General features: G+C 37.1%; 1 protein-coding gene across 7 annotated transcripts in view; it reads left to right on the forward strand.

The window, feature by feature from the left end:
* Window positions 1–23,512, forward strand: part of LOC101170586 (TOX high mobility group box family member 2) — an 89,078-nt gene extending 65,566 nt beyond the window's left edge. For 4 of the 7 annotated variants that reach the window (XM_011476924.4, XM_004070368.5, XM_078950781.1 and 1 more), the window contains 5 exons: window positions 11,998–12,228; window positions 16,062–16,142; window positions 19,232–19,630; window positions 20,154–20,293; window positions 21,868–23,512. In XM_011476924.4, coding sequence (XP_011475226.1) covers window positions 11,998–12,228; window positions 16,062–16,142; window positions 19,232–19,630; window positions 20,154–20,293; window positions 21,868–21,910 — 894 coding nt within the window. In that variant the 3' untranslated portion in view covers window positions 21,911–23,512. The remainder of the gene's footprint in view (window positions 1–11,997; window positions 12,229–16,061; window positions 16,143–19,231; window positions 19,631–20,153; window positions 20,294–21,867) is intronic. The other 3 variants (XM_020704533.3, XM_078950782.1, XM_078950783.1) reach the window with 1 other exon arrangement.
* The last annotated feature ends 247 nt before the right edge of the window (window positions 23,513–23,759 follow it).

Consider the following 23,759-nt stretch of genomic DNA (forward strand, 5'->3'; position numbering starts at 1 on the left):
AGCTTCATGAAACAAGAGGCTGCATATTAGCACAACATATGAACAAATGTTAAGACAATCATATAATAAAGAACATGCTTACACGTCAACTAAACTCTGTGATCGCTTCAAATCCCTAAATTGTTGAATTCTTCATCATCTATGTTGCTTTAGAACAGGCTGCTCATTACCTCAATCGCCATCGACCAGTTGACGATTCTTTAGAAATCTTGTTCTTTTGTGTTGCTGTCAGTAGCAAATACATACACTTACAGAACTCTCTAGTGTTTGTCACTATTATTTATTTAAAAGCATATATAAGTCGCACCTGAGTATAAAGCTATGTTGCCTTGGCAACTTGCATTCAAGCACCCACTTCCAAGGAAAATTCTATGTAAACACGGGTTTTGTATGCGCGCTTCGGGCTTCCAGGTTCACGAGTCACTACTAATGTATTAAAGTACGTTTTAAGGCTCTACATACAAAACACGCTGCGTTGAACATGCGTTTAAAGTTAAGCCAGTTGAACTTTGACCAATCAGGAACTCGCATTTAGTAGTGATGTATGAATAGTTTCCTTTCTAATTCATGGAAGTGCCAACCGTTATGGAGAAGAAATGAATAATTGCAATCTGTGCCCGGCCAGAATTATATGACACCAAGTCTTTTATGTATCAGAATAGAGCCGAAAATGAAAGGAGCAAGGTTTGGAAATGTTGCCATACTTCAACATTCTGGTGTTAATGTAGCATCAGTCGCAGCTATGGCCAAATTAAGCACACACAAAAAAATAAATGAACACACAGCTTATACTCCGAAAAATGTTGTAGTCTTTATTTTTAAAGTTGACTGCTTCATCATGCATTTTTTGGCCTAGTCAGTTCAGATGATGAGCAGGTGAGGAAAAACCATCACCCAAAGGATTTGGAACCACAGTTCAACACATGTTTGACTGGAAATATGTGTGCTTTGAAAACTGCATCTGTAAGCAGAAGACTCATGCTGGACTGGTACAAAAAGGCCCGGGCTCCCTCCTTTGAGGAATAAGCATAGTGACTTGTCTTCTTCTCCTCCACCGCAACGCTAATTAGGCCCACCGCAAAACCAGCCTGTGGGGATAATGTCCCATTATTAGAGCCATTTGTTTCAATTAACCGCTTTGTGATTCTACAATAGCACTGTGCAGCCCAGTGCAAAGAAGCCATTACTCTCGCCCAAGGAAAAGAGGCCTTGGATAAGTGTTTGTAAGAAAGTTATGGATACCTGCTTCCATCAGTGGGTTTTGCTGCTAGGATTCGAACAGCCAAATCCCTGATGAGGACAAAGTGCTGAGTCATTTTTTCTGTGGGGACTGTTGCTGGCCGTGTTGTCTGTCTCTGAAATGTTGGCATTTGTTGCTGTAAATTTTACTCAAAAGTCTTTTTCTTAAAAAGTTTCCAGCTTTAGCCACTGAGAACTGCAGGCTGCTCATTCTGTTGCATGCTTTGAGCTCTGTGGTTTGACAGAATTACTATTCTACTGTATACTTACGGTGCTTTAGTCATTTTTAGACCATAGTTATGCTGCTTTCAAAGCACTAACCTCTGTTTTTCTCTCCTTCTCTCATTGTGTTTGACTTTTATGAATCCTAAACCTCAATGTGAAATTGGTGATTCTGAGTGTATAGAATTTAACGGCAATTGTTGTCAAAGAAAGCAGATTAGCTGGATTGTTTTGACAGCCGTCCGTCATTGCTTCATCTGAAAAATGATTCATGATTGCTACCAACGAACAAGCTTTGATAAAAGGTGTTTGTCAAGAGTGTTGATGGCAATTGGAGGCTCAAAGAGCTGCAGTAAAAAAAACATGCCTCACGTTGGACAGTGTCTTTCAACTTATTTTTGGCCAAGGTACGCTTATTTTCCTTGACAAAAATCAAAAGGCACACCAGCAACCGAAAATGAAAACAATTAGAAGCGCTCTAATAATAATACACCAGTCCCTCCAGGATATGGCATGGTTTTTTTGAACTAGATGTAATAGTTTAATTAGTTTTCTTTTAATGTCTAAATAAAAAATGTGGCTTTAACATCAATATTTTATTTATTTTGTTGAAAAAAATGTCATTTCGATTAGTTTTAGTTAAATATGTCTGTTGGTCACTGAACCTTAATTCTGTTTCTTTTATTTTGTTATTACTTTTATTTAAACTTGAAGTTTATCTAAACTATAACAAGAGTCTAATATTAATTCTTTAATACAGACATTATTATGAAACAGATGTTTCGGTCACTTGGACCAAACACTGGTGTCTATGGGGTCTGCAGTTTTCAAAAGAGCCGTTCAGGTCAGTTTCTCACTGACCGCTACCCAGTAGGAGCCACAAAGTCTGACTTCACCCTTTAGAAAAATAAGACTCTTTATTTGTTATTATGTTACTGTTATTATGATGCTATTTATTTATTTATTGTGAACTATTGTTTTTATCATAGTTAAAAAAAAAGAGAAAATAGCCTCTTTCCTTAAAAGGAAATAGTAACGTAACTTTTGACAGACATTCACATGACTTCCTTTCAAAATAAAAGGCCCCCATGTCAGATCATTTACATGCAGAAAATGTTCTAGATATTATAATGTTATCAGTGGTTAAAAAAAAAAAAAAAAAAAAGATGCACTGTTTAGTTTACAATTTGTGGTGCATCTCAGCCAGTACTTTATAAATTGAACGAACTAAAATTAAATCGGGGCCAATTAAGTGGCCACATATTTTGGACTATATGATACCCTTAAAAATCAAATAATTTTTTTCCAAAAATTACAAACTGACTCTTATAATCTCGTGCGGCTAAAGTATAAATTCTGGTTATTGACCTCCGGTTAATTTACTGTGGTACACGAAGCTAAAAAATTGGTCTAAATGTTTTAGTATGGTAGGCAATGACAGATTTGGACAAAGTTTGACTCATCCGACTGTTGGGTTTTGCTTAATGCACCTTGTTGTTCAAAAAGTTTGTTTTTTAAAACAAAAACAAAGCAATGAAAAAATATATATATTTTCTTCTTCTTCTACCGAAGAGCCAAAATCGAGGGGTAAAACAGCTACATGTGGCACCAGAGCCACAGGTTGCAGACCCCCTAGTTTAAGGGGCCAAGCTTATTCCGAAATGAGAGTAATTGACCAGAGTTTTTGGCAAAATAGAAGTACAGTCCTTACCAAAGTTTCCTGAGTAAGAATCAAATATATGATATCCTGCCATTGGTACATAATTTTTAATAAGAATTTCCCATAACACACCTGACCATCTCATGTCACGCGGCGCACTAGTTGACAATCACTGATGTAAAAAAGCGGATCTGTTTTTTAAATAATTTGATTTCAGAGTCAGTGATTGTTTGAGCAGCAAAATTTAAAAGATATGTGTCACTAAAGCTTGAGTAATTTTCTTTTCATTACTCTGGTTTGATTACTTTCATGTTTGAGATTTGTTGGAACATTTTTAGATGTTGAGCAGCAGTTAAAAAAGATTAATATCAACTCTAAAACCTCCCAGATCCAATGTTTTAAAGCACTTTTCAGTCTTTTCACCACTAGATAATGGAAACTTCGATTGATACCAAGAGGTTGTTGCCCTGTGATGCCTTTGTTGCCAGGCTCTCTCATTGGCTTTCTCCCCCTGCTGCGCACATGTTTACAAAGAGACATCACCGGCTCACATTAAAGGGTTCAAGTTGTCCCCTCAGGCAGTTGCTATGGAAATAACCCTGCAACCACCTCTCATTTGTGTTTGATTAATTGTTTTTTCCTTTTTGTGCTGTAGCCACAGGGACTTCATCATGGGGACATATTATCTAGAAAACAAAAACAAAAATTCCAAATCACTTTTAATTTAGCCGAATGATTTCTGCTTTGACTTATTTGGAAGATCTGCAGCAATCCTTTCTATTTTTGACCTGCTTCCAACTGTTTCTATTTTTTTTTAAATAAAGAAATGATTTGTGTGACAGACTCACCTGAACCAACTGTAAGTATTTAGCTTTTTTTTTTCTTTCATATTTTACTGTGCACTGCTCAGCTACAGCAACCCACTGGGGCCAATTAGGAGACCAGCAGAGCCAGGAAGTGCACAGCAGATGCTTTTGCCACTATGTATTTATTAAAATCCAATCTGCAGGGGCCCCTCCAACTGCTCATTAAACTACTGTTAATCTAATTAACTTTCACTTGCCACTGTTTTCACCACATTACCAAATACAAGGGCCTTGACTCTGTTATTTAGGCTGATTAAGTGGGTCCAACGTTGTTAGCAGAGCTTGTGGGGAGGGGCTCCCCTCAGCTGTCACTCATTTTTTAATGGAGAATAAATCAAGTTGCATAGCTGAGCAGCCGCTGTGGGCTTCTGTGATGAGGCTTGTCTGAAAAGACGGACAAAAGACAATGTATTATAACGTGTATTTTTAAAGGCATCGCAACTGAGCTGAATGAGGTTTACATGATTCCCACTGACCCCCTTATTTTCTTTGGATCACAAATCTGCACATTATTGTTTGGGCCGGGCTGTGCTTTTAATTGAAGAGTGCTGCTCTAAGGATGAGAGCCTGGTTCTGCTCAGAGAACTGTGCAGCGGTTTTGACATGGACTCCTGCTCATTGCATGCACATGGGCAGCCTGACATGGAGCTGTAATTGCTTCCAGATGAGGAGGCCACTGTATATATTTTGAGATTTATTTTAATCCATCAAGACTTCATGCTGAGCAACATGATGGCAATGGACAAAGACAGGGCTTACACAAGAGTGATTTTAAAATAATTGGCAGAGAATACACAAAATAAAGAAATTCAAATAGTGTGTGTTTCAAAAAGTATTTTAAGAAACTACTTTAGCAAGTTCTTGTTTCCATTTATAGCAGTTTTAGTTTACAGAATAACTCAGATTTTAAACATTATAATTTACGTTTTGAGCTCAGCTGCCAGCATGTTATAAATGATATGCACTGAAGTGATGTGTGGTCTGTAAATCTAAGAGTAACTTCATTTAACCCCATAATACAACAAAGATGTGCCTGGTTTTGCCCCCGGCTAACTCCAACCTTTATTAACCGCTGCTCTATAATTTTCTTATAAAAGATGTGAGCGTGACTTAGTCAGATTTAAACCACCTTTGCTTCTTTATGTAAAAATATGAATTCTTTTTTACAAACTCTTGCTTGGAATGTTGAACAAACTGTTGCATTTTTAAAGCAGCATGAATCACAACAGTTTTGTGCTCTGACTTTTTTATTTTTTTTTATTTTTTAAGGGTGTCAGTAACTCATTTTTCCTCAGGGCTGTGAGCTGCAGCTTGCGGTGTAACAGACTGAAAATGTATACGAGGGATCTTGACATAACTCTCATGGCAGCTGCTTTAACAGTAGTGGACACTTATCTGTGTGTTAACTATAATGGCTTTGAGTTTGCTTTTATACTTAAGCATCCTTCTCTGACAAAAGCTGGTGTGAAAGAGCTCAAGTGCATTTCTTTTAGAACAGAGTCTGCTTGTTCACTCGGTCTCAAGGTATTGATTATTATGGTAAATACATAAATAAACACAGACTTCTGTGGGAATGTTTTTATTTACTTTTTTTATATGCAGTTTGTGGTATTTTTTTCAGCACTTTCTTTTTAGCTGAACAGAAAATTATTTCCAGAGAGAGAGAGAGAAAAAAAACTACCAGTGCTGATCGTGGCTGCTTCCAAAAGCCAGACAGGCTCGGTTGGCAGCTATCCAGTGGATTTAATAATGAAGAATTTTTCTGCTAGTCAGACAAATATTTTCTCAAGGAATCAGTGAAGTAAAAGCAGAGAAAATAATAAGTTTCTAATTCGGCTAGTGGACATTTGAGAAAGATTAAATAAATAAAAGTGTGGACTCAAATCTGCTATTTTGTTTTTTCTTAAAAACAAATGTTTTTTGCTTTTACATTGAATATCTCAAAGAATGTTTATTTTACATGTAAATGTTTGTTTTAATAGAAATAGTTGTGTTATTTTTTGTTTAGAATAGTGAAAGAATTAAATCCTCTACTCCTCCTATAAGCTGTCTCAGAAATGATTTAACAATTTGTTTTTTCCCAATAGGACTTTGCTGCACACATGTAACTGCCTTAATGCACCAATTATACTTTAAATTTGTGGACATGTATTGCTGTATTGTTCTTCATGGTTTACATGGAAGAAAAAGTTTTCCAGTCATCGCCAAATTGTTTAAAATTAAACAATTTCAAATTCTCTAAAATGTGCCTTGGTGATTGTAAAATAATACTTTACTTAAACACTTCAATATAAGTTAAATTTATACATAGGCCATGTGTTTCCATATGTTATTATATATTATTCTTTTCCATATGTAAAAAAAAATTAAAATAATGGCTCCAACATAACCACGTTAATAAAAAAAATCCTCTTTTCATATCATTATTGTGACTTTACAATGCCAGGTTTCAAACAGGTTATTATTGAATACAAAACAGTTCTTTGAAAAATAAAGGTCAGTTATGAAAAGTGCCTTTTCATGCAAAACCATAATAAAAATAATCCTGAAGATGTCACAAGATCAAAAATGAAACCCCTATAAAAATAAATGATATTCTAATGTTTTTTCATCCAGCTTGGGTTGACTGTAACTGACATCCTTGAAGGATTTGAAACATTTTGTATTTTTGCTTAAAACAGAACCCTTTTGTTTAACTTGAAGCAGTGGTCTTTTATGTTTAAACAGATTTATGAAATTATTTTCTGCCTAGAAAAAAAACCCTTCACATTAAAGGTTATGATGGAGTCAACTTTGGTTTTAGTTGAGTTCTAAAATAATTTTTGAAAAAGTTTTGCTTGGCCAGCACAAAGGGACTTTTATGTCCAATTGTTACGCAGTTCAGAGCAAAGCTGATTACTTGCGTACACACAAGCAGCACTAGTCAGTGAGGGAAGTTCAATAAGATAGAACACACATGAAAGGCATGTTTTCATAGCTGACCTCAAATAGAGTCTGGTATTTTTAAAGAAAACAAGGTAAAAAAGAAATTCTAACAAAACAGAAATTCAAAATTGATATTTTACATATTTCTTTTTCATTTAATGCAAAAGTAAAATCAGTGCAAAAATAAAAAGCCTGAAACAGCTTTTTTCTTTTCATTTTCTTTTGATTTTATTTCTCCAAATCCAAAAATTCGTTACAGCTCCTAAACAGATGGTCATGAAATTCTGCTTTTAAGCAGCTTCTCTGCATCACTTAAAGCTTGTATCTATTTAATCTCACTTTTTAGGCCACTGAACATATTTCATAACATTTCTTGGAAAAAAAATTTAAATAATAACTTCTTCTTTTTTTTTGCTAACAGTGTAACCTCTTTGGTGTGTTTCTAGCATCTATCTTTTATAGCAGTTCGGCCTGAAATCCATAAAACCATCTGTTGGAAGTGGCTCGTGTTCAGTGATTGTGTCGTGCTTTAATGTAGCAGCCATCACTGTTTATTTACGCATCACCTCAGAGTTTTTCCTCCTTTTTTATGGGCTTTTGAAATTGAAGTGTCCTGCAGCCTTCCTCATATGTCTTTATTCAGTATATATGATAATGATGATGAGCTACATGTTCAGAAGACTGTAAGCGGACAATACTCCCTGCTATTACCTTTTATTTTATGTCTGTTAAACTCTGCCGGTCTCTGCGTCTGCATTGTTCTTCTTCTTATCTGTCTTTCTCTAAATCACCCCAATCCTCCTTTCTGCCGTTTTTCTGTTTTCTTTACATAAACCTTCTCTCTCATTTTCCTTGCATCTTTTTTATTTATTTTTTTACTTTCTCGTCTGTCACTCTCACTTCCTCATTTTTCTTTCCTCCCCCTCTATTTTTCCTCTTTCCCTCCTCTGTTTTGATAGTGATGCAGTTATCAGTCTGTCAATTCTAATCTCGTCTTGCCAGTGCAGTGCTGTCCATTCAGAATTACACCTCCCTCGTCCTCCGCCCTTTCTCCCTCTCTCCGTGTACCAATTCTTCCGTCTCTTTCTCTCTCTGACAAGAGAAACGCTGATGAGATGAGCAGGCGCCGGCTGACACTGTGCCTCAATCTTTTGCTGCTAAGCTAAAAAGCTGTTGACAAAATATATTTTGACTTTGCTGCACTGTTCAGGACTCAGCAGTCTTATCAAGCAACCGCCATGTGGGCTCTTTGCAAAGTAGATATTAAAAGATGGCTTTTTTTAAACAAAGTTAGCGGTTAATAATATTCAAAGGTGATCAATTTAAAGCAATTGACTATAAAAGTCCCACTCTGATGTTATTGATCTATTTTAAAAGTATTTCCAGTGATTTTTTTAAAAATATGATTATGCAGTTTTTAGCCAACACTTGAAAACCTGTGTTGTTTTTTGGGATATAGTTTCTGCAGAGTGGCAGTAGTTCATTTGAAATGTGCCTCTGAGTTGTGGGTTGGACCTGGTGGAGCTAGTCCCCCCCCTTCCCATCATCCATCCACTGACAACAATTTGAACAAAGAAATACTCAGAAATGCAATTTTTAGCCAAATTTTATATGGATGTGTCCTTAGTCATCTGAGAAATGCTACAAGAAAATGTTAAAAAACACCAATAACAGCATTTTTGTAATATATTTTAATTTTAAATAATTTTATAGCTGATTTGAAGCCATAATACATGAAAAAATGGGCAAATTAGAACTTGTATAAATTAAAGTAATAAAGTAATCTAGATTAACTAATTGATGTGCATAAAATCAGCTGATTCAAGAGAAGATTTTGGTGCAAAAGTATGTGTAGCAACTGTAACACACTAAGTGAATCTTAAAGATGACCTGTTGAAGAATTGAGACCAATAACTTTGTATTATGTTTATATTTTAAGCTCTGGTTATTTGTTTATGTATTGTTGTTAGAGTTTTTTTATTTTTTTATTTGGTTTTCCTTTTTAAAATTTATGTTTTGATTTAATGTATGGATTTTTTGAACAAAGTATTTTAATTAAATGGTTGAAAGTAATTTATATTTTAATTTTTATTTATCATAATCAAGTAGAATTCAATATTTTTATCAACTGTTTTTTTTTTTACTTTTTCAGTGACCTTTCACCATTTGTTGCTGCATATGAAGATTATAACCATGAACATAAAATACTACAAAGTAAAGAACATAAAGATAAAATGTGAGAAATGCTTCTTAATTTCCTAGTTGATTGCATGCTGCTGCGAGCTGTTGAGTGTCATTAGTCTTTCTTCTTTATATGTGAATTTTCGGGGAGAGTGTTCGTCTCCCTTCTCATCCTTTTTTATCATTCCATTAGCTCTGCCATCCATTTATTCATTTTTTTTTTTTACTTCAAAGGCATGGGTGAAACAGATGTTGTTTCAAATATCCGTATTCTGCCTCATTGTCGAAAAATGAAGGGTAATTATTTTTAAATGAAGGCACATAAACTCACACACATGCAAAGAAAAAAATATATCACCTGTGCACTGTGAAACAAACAAGTGTCACTTTTGCCTAACCCAGAGTGAGAGTGTTAATTAATTTTTCTCATGTGCTTAAATGTCCTCCTAACCCATGAGTTTTAGTTATTTTTATGCTTTGAGGAATACAATTTGTTGTTTTAAACATGTCTTTCTTCAAAAACTTCAATATTTCAATCTTTATTTCTCTTTTTCCACTAAAAGATGCTTACTGTTTAACCTCAGATTAAAAGGAATATTTTTAACTCTTTAAAGACTCACTGCGATGAAAATTGGGCTTTTGGGGTTTTTTTCTCACAATCAAGGATATGTATGTAAAGAAAATCAAGATTTTAATTTCATTTGTGTATTTCTTCATTCCAATTTTTGTGAATCAAAAGCAGACAAAAAAACTCTGTTGGACAAAGCTTGTAGCAGTGACGTATGTGCTACAATCTCCAGGACTATGTTAGGTGAGGGGTTGTAAGATAGACGGAGAGTTTAAACAGACAGATACAAACTATGTCCAAGAGAACGACAGTTTTTTTTTTTCTGTTGAGAAAGTTTGAGAACAGGATACATTTTTTTGAAAAGCAACTGCTTTAAGATGTTAAAAAAACTGTGACAAAATGCCAGCTCTGCACTTGGAGTACTTTTGCCAAAAAAAGAAATAAATTTGCCACCCTATCCACTTAGAACGCCTTGAGTAATTTTCTAAAACCAGGCATACTTGCACATAGACATCTTTCCTTTGACTTGAAACCGGTGTAGCTCATGTTGCATTCAGAATTTCGTCAACGTGTCATCATATATTCAGTCAGATGGATGGTATTTTTCCGTTTTTGGCATCCCAGAATTCAGGTTAACTTCTGTTTCACTGATGCAAATGACAACATCAAGCCACCCCCTCTTTCTTCCCCCTCACTTCTTCCCTTCTCTCCAACACTTGATGCGTTTTCTCCTGCACATGGAAGGCAATTTCCATATAAAATCACATCCAGGATCAGGTGACCTGGGTTTGACTCCCAGTCAAAACGCTGCCTGGAAAATGAAAATGTCTTCTTGTGTATTGGGCCGAGCACATCAGATTGAAGCAGTTTTGCACGCTGAAATTGTTGGAGGATTGCAGTGCATTACTGTTGACAAACAGGGTACCAACCATGAAAAACATGCACTTAATCTTTTCTGATGGTGTTCACAGAATGGACCATTAAATTCTTTATGTTCTCTTTAAATGTGGGAATTGATAACTAATTTCTAGGCAAAGTGAAACCGCTGCAAAGGGATTTATTAAAGTAACAAGGGACCCATAACTTCATATTATATATTAAGTCTGAGAAGATACTACACATCAGTGGAAATCAAAATGTTGAATAATAAACGGGATACAGATTTTCAATCTAGATATATCTCTTAATTTGGCTGAGGTAGCTAATTATTTTTAATGACATCTGCTGTTATTCTGCCCCCCAACAGATTACTTTCATGTCAAATTGTTGTTTTTCCAGTGTTTGTTTACTGCCCTCACAGGAGCCAAGATGCTCCGACAGGAAAATGTGCACCTTGATCTGCTGTTTGTAAGGTTAATATTTAGTACCATCAGTAAAAGAAGTCCAGTCTTTCCATGTATCCTCTACTTGTACCTTTAAAGTTCAGCTAACTGTATGTAATCTGTCTCGGATAAAGCTGCATTCTTTGGCTTCCGGTTTGAAGCTCATTTAAAGACAAAAGTGTCTGGACCCAAGCGCAGTTCACAAAGGAACAAAGCCACAGGAATAAACAGCTTTACAATAAGGTTTTAAAACATTTTCTCCCTTTTGTGGTCTGGCAGAGGAAGGGTTAGGTCCAGTTGTGCACAAATGGGGGCGTGGTCCTTTGATAGACAGATGACAGTCGATATTTGTTGCCCTATCAAGCATATTTTAACTGCTGTTAACCTTGTTTTTGCTGCAATTTTTTGTAAGAGCTGGTCATTCTTTACAAGATGATAGCATTAGTGTGTGGTTCTGCATGTGTGAGGTTCATGTTGTATCTTTGAGTGTGTGAAGTCTTTATTTTGGTAGGCATATGCTTTCATTATTTAAAGCCCGTTGTGTTTCCCATTGGCATGAAAAGCATTTAACAAATACATTCAAATATTAATTTTAATTAATCCAACACTTCGTCAGTCTTTTTGACCCAAACGTTCACACAGTGGTCGTCAAATAAAGTCTGAACCATGATTATCTTATTGTTTTGTCTTTAGGACCCTCCAGCATTTTTGGTTAATCTAAAAGGAAAAAATACTTCAGCTTTGCAAATATATGACTCGTTGTAATTTGTTATTAATCTGTGTTCAGGCCTTCTATTATTAACCAAAGTCCTCATGCAGATGCCTGCTATAACTGTGTGAGTGTGTAGGCATATGGAAGTGTAATCCTGCAAAAACAAGCATCTAATTTGTCATGATGAAAAAGATTGTCTGTGCTCTCCTCCTCAATAGCTTCAGCAAAAAAACTACATTTGTTGCTCGGATTTATGACCTGTAGTTCCTTCATCTCACCTCCATCACTCTTTCTGTCTTTAGATAAGCGGCGAGAAGCGACCCTCAGCAGAAATGATGAAGCCCAAGCCAAAACCTCAAAAGAAGAAGAAGAAGAAGGACCCCAATGAGCCGCAGAAACCTGTGTCCGCGTACGCACTCTTCTTCAGAGACACACAGGCGGCCATCAAAGGCCAAAACCCAAATGCCACCTTCGGGGATGTCTCCAAGATTGTTGCTTCCATGTGGGACGGCTTGGGAGAAGAACAGAAGCAGGTAGAAACTGAGCTGGTTTGGGACACAGAGAACAGAAAGAAATGCAGGAGTTTCAATCCAAACTGTGTTGGTGTAGAGCTTTCATTTATTTGCAATACTGTAAAAAGGCTGTCAAGCACAACCAAAACAATCAGTATAAAGTTTCTCATTTTGTTTTTTTGTTTGTTTTATAATTAAATTTTAATACAGCAGAACAAATAAATTCATAAACTAAATAAATAATTTGCCCTGAAAATTACACATAGGATGAGGGTTTGGTTCAGTTGTTGCTCAAAGTAAAAAAAAAAAGTTTTATTTTGATATAAATTGTTAATTAGTGTTCATGTGTTATTTATAAATAGGTTTTTACTAAAATAATGTTTGTTGTTGTTGTTGAGTCAGATGGATACCACACAAGTCTTAAGCTACGTTCACACCACCCTCCGCAACACGCGTTCAAGGCTTTTTTAGCGCACATTTTTAAGACCATTTCGGGCTCAATGTATACAAAGCCAATGAACTTGAGTTGAAAGTTAAACCAGGTCAAACTTTGACCAGTCAGGGACCAGTATTTTCCAACTGTGGGCAGCAGACGTGTGCTAGTAAACAGTAAAAAAAAGAACAAGAAGAAGCCCCTCCCTGCTTGTCCAGTGTGAACAAAATAACCTCATGTACTTGGAGTGAACGTAGCATTAGATGCAGTACGTGAGTAAACCTTGTGCAGAGATGAATCTCTACTGGAAATGTAAAATTTTGTGACATCTGCACTCAAGAATTAGTTTTCCTTCTCTGTGGCTAGAAGTGGGTCATTTGCAAATCTTTAATGTTTATCATTTCTTAGCAATCTTTTAATTATCCAATACTGTGTTCAGAATAACTTTTCTTGAAAGTAGCAAATGTATCATTTTGGCACCAACATTATATGCTGTGTGTGTGTGTGTGCTGCAGTAAGCAAGCAGACTTGTTGTCATTATTTGCCATGTAATTACCAGAACATGGCTGTGAGTTACAGCTCACCTTAATGAGCTAGTTGTTCTCTTTCGAAAGATAAGCTATCCGTTTATCCCCACTCCCCTGGCTCTCATTAAAATGATTTTCTTTCTAAATTTAATTCTAGCAAAGTGAAGAAGAGGGAGGGTTGGGGAGTATTCAGTGCAACAGCAGCCATAAAACAGATTGAGACTAACAAAGTAAGACATTTTACAAGCAAGTATGGTCAGTATGGGAAAATAAATATGGAAATGCCTGTAGGGAGATTTTAGGATACTGTTGCTGATTCGTCTTGCCATGTGCACTACGAAAAGGAAAAATATCATAGCAGGGACAAATGTATCTGATGAATTTATTTAAATATTTCCTGCCAATCAAAATTAAAACCAAAAATATATTTAGAAAGTTAAAACAATTTTATTTGCTACAACATAAAAAGGCTTTAGGCCAAGTGACTGTCCCATTTCTTCTCCTTCTTCATCCTCCATAACTAAATCCTCCTTACCATGCATCTTCATTGGCTCTCTGACAATCTGAAATGTGTGAAGTTCTCATTTCCACTCTATCTATTTTTTTTTTCCTTTGCTATTTTGATCCTGCCTAGAATGCACAATTAGTGAAACCCCTTCACTATCGCCTCATCCTTGGATTTAGCTAAAGGGCATCTTGCTTATTCAGTATAAACATTTATTTTCATGTATTTCTGCTTTTTGCGATCTTGCTGTTAAATGTTATCTGCTGCTGTGCAGTAATGATGACAGAGTTTGAGGAAGTCAGGCATGTGAACCCGATTACCTTTTTGTGGTTTATTGTTTTAGCAGAGTGCATCCATTCAGAACAAATACATAATTTTTAGGGGTTCAACAAATAATCAACTTATATTCTTACAATTCAACCAGATTGATCTATCTGTGGCAAGTTGTTTATTGAATCAACCTATAGCATTGTCAAATATTTTCAAAGTTGAATACATCAATTATATCAATTTGGAAAGTACTATTTAAATTGAGGCACGGTAGGTTTATTTTACCATAACGCAAAAAACCGACCATGTGCATCACAGCGGCAACACACGTGTGACAAGGACGAAGCCCATCGAGACGACTGTTGTTGTGAATTTGGGCTATTCAAATAAAATTGAATTGAATTAAATTGAATTGAATTGACAGCAGCAAAACATGATTAAGCCATCATCAATGTGTGGAAACACTTAATGTTGCAAAGACATATGACCATACAGTGTGGTAGAACGTTCTAATGTTTTATTTTGATGTGGAAAAACAACAGTGGGCTGAACTTGATGAAACTAAAATGTGATTGGATATGCCACGAATTCTTGTTTACTTGTTTGTTTAGATATTTGTAAAAAACTTGATTATCTTGCAAGAAAAACAACAGTCCCCTCAATTTATATAGCACTTTTCCTCAACATGCTATTGGAACACAAGGTGCTTAACAAAAAAGACATATATAAATACAAATTAAAAACATTTTTAAAAAGTCATGAGACTTATTAGATTAAAAATAAACAACAATAAAAAAACAGACATAAAATAGAAGGAAACATAAAAAGCAAGGAATGCTGTGGCTAAAATGCCTAGACTAAAAGACAGACAGGGTAAAAACAATTGATAAACCATAAAAGCCATAAAATATTTAAAAGCCCAATAAATAGATACATAAGTTGATTAAATTAGTTATTTTAAAGCTCAATAAAATTAAGTGCCTTTAATTTACATTGAAAAATCTCCACAGTAGCAGAAACTCTCAGATCCTCAGGTAAGTTATTTCGCAAACGAGAACCACGTTAGGAGGCCTCGCCCTGAGTCCTGGTTCTTATAGTGGGTACAGATAGAAGAGCAGAACTTGAGGATCTGAAATACGCTTAGAAATATGAGGCATATGGAAAACTTCACCTGAACTGTTCAGTATCCAAGTCTTTATCTCTGAGTCACACTGGCTGAACCTTTAGCTAACGATGTCCTGGATCCATTTTAGGTCAGTGAATCGGATCCTTCAAAATGTACCAATCGGCACCCACAAATTATGGTAACAATCGAATTGTTGTTAAAGTGAATGACTACACCCCTAAAAAAGTTAGGATGTTAAAATGAACTCTTATTTGCAAATTGTTCACGTTTTTGTCCCTTTTGCCAGGATTGTAGGATTGTATTAACTTATAGCTATTGTTTTTTTTTTGTTTATACATCTTTATCCTAGGAGTCTGATTAGATACCATCTAATCAGTAACATAAACTCATCACAGCACGGGTCTGAACTTTAAAAGTCACACTTTTTTTTTAACTGAATGTTAGGTTTAAATAGGCTTCTTGTGTGTCTTTTTCAAATAACAGAATGCACAAGACTCTCCTTTTCTTAATATGAGCATCCTGTTTTCATGGAAGACACAGCAGCAGATAGACGCATGCAGCTTTCAGCATCACTAAAATGAAATTGAAGGCAGTTAAAAGGAAAACTCTTAGAAGGGGATCACTTTTCAGGGTGGCAAATGACAACCATTCTGGTTTTTATCACTGATGTCCTCAAAGTGTTATTGTGGAGCTGAAGAGGCAACAAGAGGGAGAAGCTAAAGTTCCAGTTCATTTCTTTAGGTGGAGTGGCACCGAAATTATGTGTTGCTACGACGAAAGAAGACACATTGAGATGAGAGAGTATAAGTGCCATGATGAGGAAATGGAGGTGTTCTGTACCATTGGCTCTGATGAAAAGAGAGCCGATATATATGATAGTGATGTTCATTATGTTTAAGATGGAATAATTTAAAATAAAAGAAAAACCCTGTTTGAACATTTATAACGTGTTTAAAACCCTTTATTCTGATTTTTTTTTCTTGTTTCTTTCAGGGCTACAAGAGAAAAACTGAGGCAGCTAAGAAAGAGTACCTAAAAGCATTGGCCACATACCGAGCCAGTCTGGTTTCCAAGGTAACGCTTATGACATACACGCCCTGAATAAGACTGATGATGGATTGGATGGAAAATCCTTGCTAATGGGCTGGGAGGGGCTCCCTTTGGATGAGACAGGGGTGTTGGAGCGGGTGGGGGCATCTTATGTAAAAGAGAACAGGCCATATTTGAAGCATTAGGAATATAGAGTAATGGGGGGAGGGGGTCATGGAGTCAGACCACAGAAGCATGTGTTCCTGTAATTGATGAAGGCTGGAAAACAGAGAGGGTTTTTTCTTTGTGGTCTGCAGGTGAATCTGCCTTGCGTGTTTTTGGAAATTCTCAGTTGGTCTTACACCAACAGGAAGGTGTCATGCATCATTTGCTTATAGTCCCCTCCAAAACAGAAGGTACTTCTGCTGTTTGACACTTTCCTGCTAATTCAGATTGATAGCAGTATTTTTGCACACTGTATGATGGCGTCACCTGCACAGAAACGCGGGGAATAAAGAAAAGAAAAGAGAGTGGCTGTGGATTGCATTGTTTAGTGCCGTCTTGTATTAACAACACACAATTTAGTGCAGAGGAGATTCCTTTTGTCATTCCATTTGCTCTGCCGGCAAACAGCCTCATTTCTCTTTCCTTGGGTCCTGCATATATGTATGTGCGCATGTGTTGGTGTGTATGTATACGAGGCTGTGTGTCCCTCTCCTTTTCCCATCTATCTGTCAAGGAGTCTATTGATCATTACCACGGTCCTAGCTCTATTCATACAAATGGGCTCCATTACCTTCTAATCAACACTGATGGCTGGAGATGAGCAATCTGACAGCTCATCACAGAGGGCCTCAGAGGATGGAGGCTGGGGGATTTTGTGGGTGTTGCACCTGCTCACTGTCCAGACTGAGAAAGGTCAAGTTTGTGGGATTTTTGGCTGCTTCAATACTGAGCTTTTAGTAAAGCACAGCTACTGCTGGCCTTAAAAGTCTGGACATTGGTTTGTTTTTTAACTCATTTGAAAGTGATCCAGTTTAATTTAAAGACCCACTCCAATGAAAATCGTGTTTTTTTTTTCATGTTCTTGTTGCATTTTTCTCATGATGGACGATGTACAAAAAATAATTTAAGATTACAACTCTGTTTCTGAGTATTTCTTTATTTATATCGTGACTTATCAGGAGCAAAAATCTCTTGTTCTGAGAGGCTGTAAGCTAGCAGGAGAGAGTGTAAAAAAAGTAAGCGTAGGAAGTAAGCGCTGGCTTACTCCGCTTCTAATGAGCTCATGCTGCTCTGCAGAAAATATGTCTTAAAAATCTACACAGGCTTTTTAATTTTGGCAAAAAACGGTATAATCATAATTAAAAGACCTACGACTTTACATTAGGTAGGAAAATCTTAGGGGTGGGACTTTAAACAATTATTATAAAATAAACATGAAATGCATTTATAGAAAGTTTGAGCTGTGGTGCTAGTTGTCTGCCGGTCATCTAATTTGCTAATTTAAGAAAGGGAAGCTCATAATTAACATTCACAGCTTTAAAACACTTTTTTTTATACTAAAGCAGCCTCCACTTTGCACATTGATCTAAAATTATAATCAAAAAATGTGATTTTAACCAGATAATTTTGCCTATTTCTTTCTTCAGATGCAGGCATTACAGCTCAGAGCTAAACCTGCTAATCCCTCTTGACCTCCTCACTGCCTTTAGTTTGCTCTATAATACGAGTTTGTGTTGGCTGATAAACTTATCGCTACCTTCTCGTCCTTTATCCTACACTCCATCAGTTCTTAATTTTTCACCTTTTATCCAGGCCTGCCAAATTACTGATCTCATGGAAGATACTGCAGAACTCAAGTGCTGTGACATTTTGAAGCGCTGGGAATAATCTGTAGCTTAAAACAAGGCGGCGCGACAACTCTGTGTATGGCTGAAACTTAAATATTCAAAGTAGTTTCCTAAATCATTGCTGGAGAGGTAAGAACCAAATTGTGGAACTGGCCAACATAGAGATGATAACCATGAGCATTTGAGGCCAAACTAGAAATGTATTACTTGAAAAGGGTCATCTCTGATAAGGGTCATCACTCATAAAATTGTCAACTGCAAAAAAAAACAACACAAAAAACAGAAGCGTTCTCCTAGTTCCAAAAAATGGGCAAAAGGGCAGAGCCATAGGAATAAGTAGTGGGTGGGATTGTTGAAGTGGAGTAACCCGCCCACACTTCCCTTCACTCATCTGTTTAAACTCTCTCCCGCTAGCTTACTGTCCCTCATACCCCCAACCTAACATTACCAGTGCAATAAAAATGGCGAGCAATATCGGATCTATCCAGCCGTACAGTTTTGAGCCAGAAACCAGCTCTAACAAGGAAAACAAAGACATACATGGATCTATTTGTCTGCAAGTGGATGCATCAAAATAGACAGAGCAGGGAGCTTGTGGCCTGATTGTAGGTCTTATGTAACAACTACAGGCTTTTGAAACACCATTTTTGTCTGCTCCTAATTCACAAACATTTAAATAAAAAATACTCAGAAATGCAATTTTAAGCTCAATTTTCCTTATATATGTTCTCATCAGAAAAATGCCACAGGGAAATGTTAAAAACATCAAAAACACATTTTTATCAATGTCAGTCTTTATACAGAAAAATTATGTCATTACTAACCAGGCATTGAGCAAAAAAGCTGACAAAATACATTCAGCTCAATGTGTAGTGTTCTCTCTTAAATAGTAAAAAGAAAATTACCTGTAGTTTCCTAGCAACATTATTGTAAGGACATCTTCCAGATCATGGAATAAACCTGTCAGCTGGTTTTACTGTTTCTAAATAACTGTTTAAGAAAAGAAAAGTTAAATGTGCTACATAATCTGTAGGACTGCAGAAAATCCCAGCAGCTAATGAGCAAACAGAAACCCTGTGTCTCTCTGTTGGTTTGCAGACTGGATCTGCTGATCGTCAAATCTAGGAGGAGAAGCAGTAACTTTTCTTAAATCAGGGCTTCAGACTCTGTTTTGCTATGAACAATAATAATAATAAACTTTTTGAGTTTACATCAAAATCATCATGAGAATACCTGAATTATTCTTGTTTTATTAATTGTGTTTTGCTTTTTTTTCCCTAGACATACAATGATCCTGAACCAAAAAGTGCCCAACAGACTAGCCAACCCTCCCACCTGCTGTCCCCAAAGCAGCCCCTGTACAGTGTGCCCCCTCAGCCCTCTTCGCCCTACCTGGGCCCGACAGGCACCTTCCCGCTATCGGACCTCCAGAGCTATGGTGGGCCACCCCGTCACTCCCTGGCCCAGACCCTCAGCCAGTCCCAGATGCTCCCTCCCAGCATGAGTGCCTCTCCCCCGACACCCTTCCAGATCAGCCCACCTCTGCACCCACATGCTCAGCTGTCCCTGAACCAGAGCTCTCTACTCAATCAGCCCATCCGCATGCAGCAGTCGCAGCCAATCATCTCACACCAAATGGGGCTCCAGGCATCTCTGCATTCTCCTCCTCTTAGCCAACAGGTTGGTGGAGAGAATCACTGTGCTCTTATAGCTTGCATGTACTGTACTAAATGATCCATCTGATAGAAATTTAATCAAATTAAAATTCACACAAAAACAAATGTCCTTTTACTAAAACGTCTATATTGTCTTGTTGTTTTTTCATGTAATTAGTCTTTATCCTTTCAAAAATCAATGTCAAAATTTTCGTCTGAAGGCTTCAAACACTTTTTTTAACACATAAAACACTGTTTTATCAGCAATCCCACTGCCTTCTCTTCTTCCTCAGTCCTTAAAGTCTTCGCTCCAGCAGGGATTTTTCTAAGCCAAAAAAAAAAGGCTGAGATGTTTAGAGCCATTTTAACCAAATAATAAGAGCACTTTGAGAGAGTAAAATGTCTGTTTTCCCCTCTCAGCAGGGACTCACACAACCCCTGACATAATTTAGCCTCAAACAACATCATGGCTCAGCTCCCTAATAGCTGGCTATCCCAAAGCCATGCTGGTACAAACCATTCTCTCTTTCTCCTTTTCTGATGTGCAGGGATTCTCCCATCTTCAGGCTGATTACCAGAACAGCGTTGGGGGCTCACAGTCTCCAGGAGCTGCCAATCCTGTTCATGGCCAGAACCATGACTGGGACAGTGAATACTGCAACAGGGACTGTGGGCCCAACCATTGCAGGTAAGCTGTTCAGAACTGGGACTGTTTTTCCTGCCAAGTTATGCTTAAGTCACAACCGCCCTTAAGAATGGATACGGGCTGTTTGCTGGTTAAATATGGTCAAACCTGTTGCAGGTGTCCCAAACAAAATTTTAAGGTCGTAACGGTGAGCCCGTACAGCAAAACTGCTGTTCAGCAATAGTTTCTATTGCAAAGATTTCTATTTTGGCATAGACAGGTCATAGCTAAAACGGATGCAAGCTGGTGTACGGACCCACCCCACCAAAAAAAAAACCTGTGCCAGGGGCCCTTTAGTGCTGTCCAAATGATAAGTACGCACTCCTTGTCCGCACATTGCACACGAGTGCGTGTGACTAATGTTACATTTACACCGGTCATGTGTGGTGAATACTGAACGCACGTTTACCATATGATGTTGTCAATTGGCCGTCGCTACCCAATACTAGCGCATGTATTACAGTCGGAGGAGGCTTGGTGCGAAATGTGGAGGCAATGCAAATCTTGCTCCAGGCTTTTTCTTTCACAGCTCTATTCCAATATAGGAAAGATTTGTTGTCATATAAATCCGGCGGGGCACAAACCGCAAATCCTCCGTGATCAATTTTTAAACGGTTGGCACTTCCGTGACTTGATTCCATGAAGAGACCCCATCCATACGTTGCTATCAAAGCCGAGTCCCCGATTGGTCAAAGTTCAACTGTGTTAACTTTCATTGTGCGTTCAATGGACGCACATTTTGCACGTAGAACACGGTTTTACAAAGGCTTTGAATGTGAACACGTTTACATTGTCTTCTCATTTGGATGTGAACACGTTTACATTGTCTTCTCATTATAAGTGGTCACTTGAACTCGCTTTGCGAGACCGATATGAACGTCGCCTTGGGCATTACTCTGAGCTACTTCACACTCTAGGCCTTGAAGAGTATTAATCATAAACTGTGATTGGTCTAATAAAGCAAAGCATCTCCTTGAAATTTAAATGAGAAATGCAGGGAAAGAACAATGCTGTTACAAGCTCAGAAAAAAAGTTTGACATCTAATTAAGTTTCTCTTCTTGGCACACATTGACTTATTGAATGGAGCTTTTCAAACAGGCATAAAAACAGGTTCTTGTCTCACACCTGAATTTCTGAAGTGGGAGTTTGTTTCTCCCGTATTACAGCTGATTCATCTTCATGCCAAAGGGGATCGTGCCTGGGTCAAACTGTGTTTGAGGCTCCTGGAGGCAGATTGAATCTTTCGGTTAAATCTTCCTCTTTCGTGTTAAATCTGGAGTTTTGGAGAATACTGAATTACTGCTCTTTGTCAGTGAGGATAAATAGAAAATAGACTTTGCATCTGACATTTCAAATACTTACTGATCCTCAGCAGTTTGACTTGATGCTCACGGATGTCTGTTGTTTGTCGACAGCTTTTATGTCTGTGGTGGAGCGGCTTACAAAGCTGGGCCTTTATTGGAAAAGATATCTTTGGTGAAATATCGGATGAACAGATAGATTGTGGCAATGTTTTTATTTTTCTATCATTTAAATGCATCCAAACCTATATTAATCCTGTTCTTGTTTTCTTCAGCAGTGGCATGGGAGCTCGGGACAAGCCTCTCTACCTCACTTGAAGTTCAATGACCTCCACATGTCAGACTCCAAGGAGCTTTCTAACATAACAGCGGCATCATCAATGTATCTGCTTTTACATGTTTTCTTTCTTTCTGATGGATTTTGAAATCCCAAAGACTGCTTCTATTACCTTCACCTACTTGCCAAGCACTTAGATCGGACAGAAGCCTGAGGCTTTTCGTGATCTCGCTTTTTTTCCTCCCTTATCTGTGAACTTTTGTCCACCTTTTTTTGGTTTTAAGTGAAAATGAGTGTTAAACTCATGCCAGCATACTGGAAATGAAGACCAAAATACATTTCTTCTCATTTTTGTATGTTTTTTTTTTCTTTTTGCTCTAGTTCTCTCTCTAGGCCATGGACTGCCCCTTACCTGGGAGGTTAAAATGCTTAAAGCATACTCAAAGTAGGACTTTTATTGCAGGAAACTAGAATTTAGTTGCCACTTCAAGGGTGGATGCACTTCAGAAAAATCTGAAACATCTAAACTGAGATAAAGAAAGGCAACATTTCAATGACGTTATGAACATGTAAGACTTTTGTACATCATCTTTCCTCTTAGTAAAAAAAAAAAGTCTCCCTTGTTTCCTGTATTTATCACAGAGTGATTGTAAATATCACCAAAATTGATTAATCTAATGTGTGTATTGAGCTGCAGTCCCTTGCCTTTTTCCGTATCCTTTTTGTTTGATTATGTGATTTCTGTGCAGGGGGATTCAGTGAGGGAAAACACACACTAAAACGCGTGTTGAAACTATGTTCACTGGTCTTGTATCGCTCCAAAAGGAAAAGGAAAATGCAGAGACCTAAAAGAAAAAGAAAAATGCTGAACTTCCTCCTCAGCTGGCAGAGCTGTTACAGAGAGTGTCCCGCTCTTCACAAGGCCTCAGGACATTGCAGAACTTTAGGGGGTTGCAGACTGACACCTTTTAGCTCCTTCTCCTACTCTTGGACAACAGTCACTCTAACCCACCCCAAAACCTCTTACCTGTAGCCCCGCCCTCAGACCCTTACACAACTTGCCACTTGTACAGGTGAATAAAAAAAAGTTGCTAAATGTGAAATGTTACAAAAGAAAAAAAAATAACAGTGAATTTCAAAGCTTTTGACTAGTTTTATTAGATGTTTTAGCATTGTGTTGAACTCATCTTCATCCCTTTTTGAAAGGAAAAAAAAATCCTTTGTTTGTTTTGTTTTTTTCACTGTAGCGGGATTTGTGTTTAAGACCTGAATGAAGGAGTTAAATATTTTCATTTTGTGTATAAACCTGCCAAACACACCTCTTTAATTTGTAAAGCCAGTAATAAGAGAGCTCTGTTTTGTGTTTTACAATCTGGTCTTTCTATTTAATTTGGTTGCAGGTTTTGCAGGTATTTATAAATTATATAAAGAAACAGGCTTGTTTTCATCAGGGTGCATTGTTATTATTATTATTATTATTAATATTATTATTATTAATATTATTGCTGATCCGACAGCCTTTTTCGCAGCAGTTGTTTATGGTGCATTTTCCACATACTTGTACCAGCATTAGATTCATTTTGTGTCACAAATACTTATTTTTGTTTTCCTTTGTCTGTAATAAAATGTTTAAAGTGGACAAATGGATGTGCACGTCTCTTGTTTCACATAATTATTCGTGGATTCATTAGTTCCCTTTTTTAATTTTAATTTCTCAGTGTTGACTGATTGCTGCAGTGTCCTATACGTTTGTCTTTCCCACTCCGATGTTCCTGAGGTTAATTAGGAGGATTATCTTTGATGTAGTGGAAGGTAACTGCTGTCACATGGGTCATTAGCGGAAGAATTTCAGTTTATTTTAATGTACTTTGACCTTTTTCCTGCTTCTTT

This window comes from Oryzias latipes, chromosome 7, assembly GCF_053564925.1.
Source record: "Oryzias latipes strain Hd-rR chromosome 7, Olatipes_Hd-rR_3.1".
Classification (NCBI taxonomy): Eukaryota; Metazoa; Chordata; class Actinopteri; order Beloniformes; family Adrianichthyidae; genus Oryzias; species Oryzias latipes.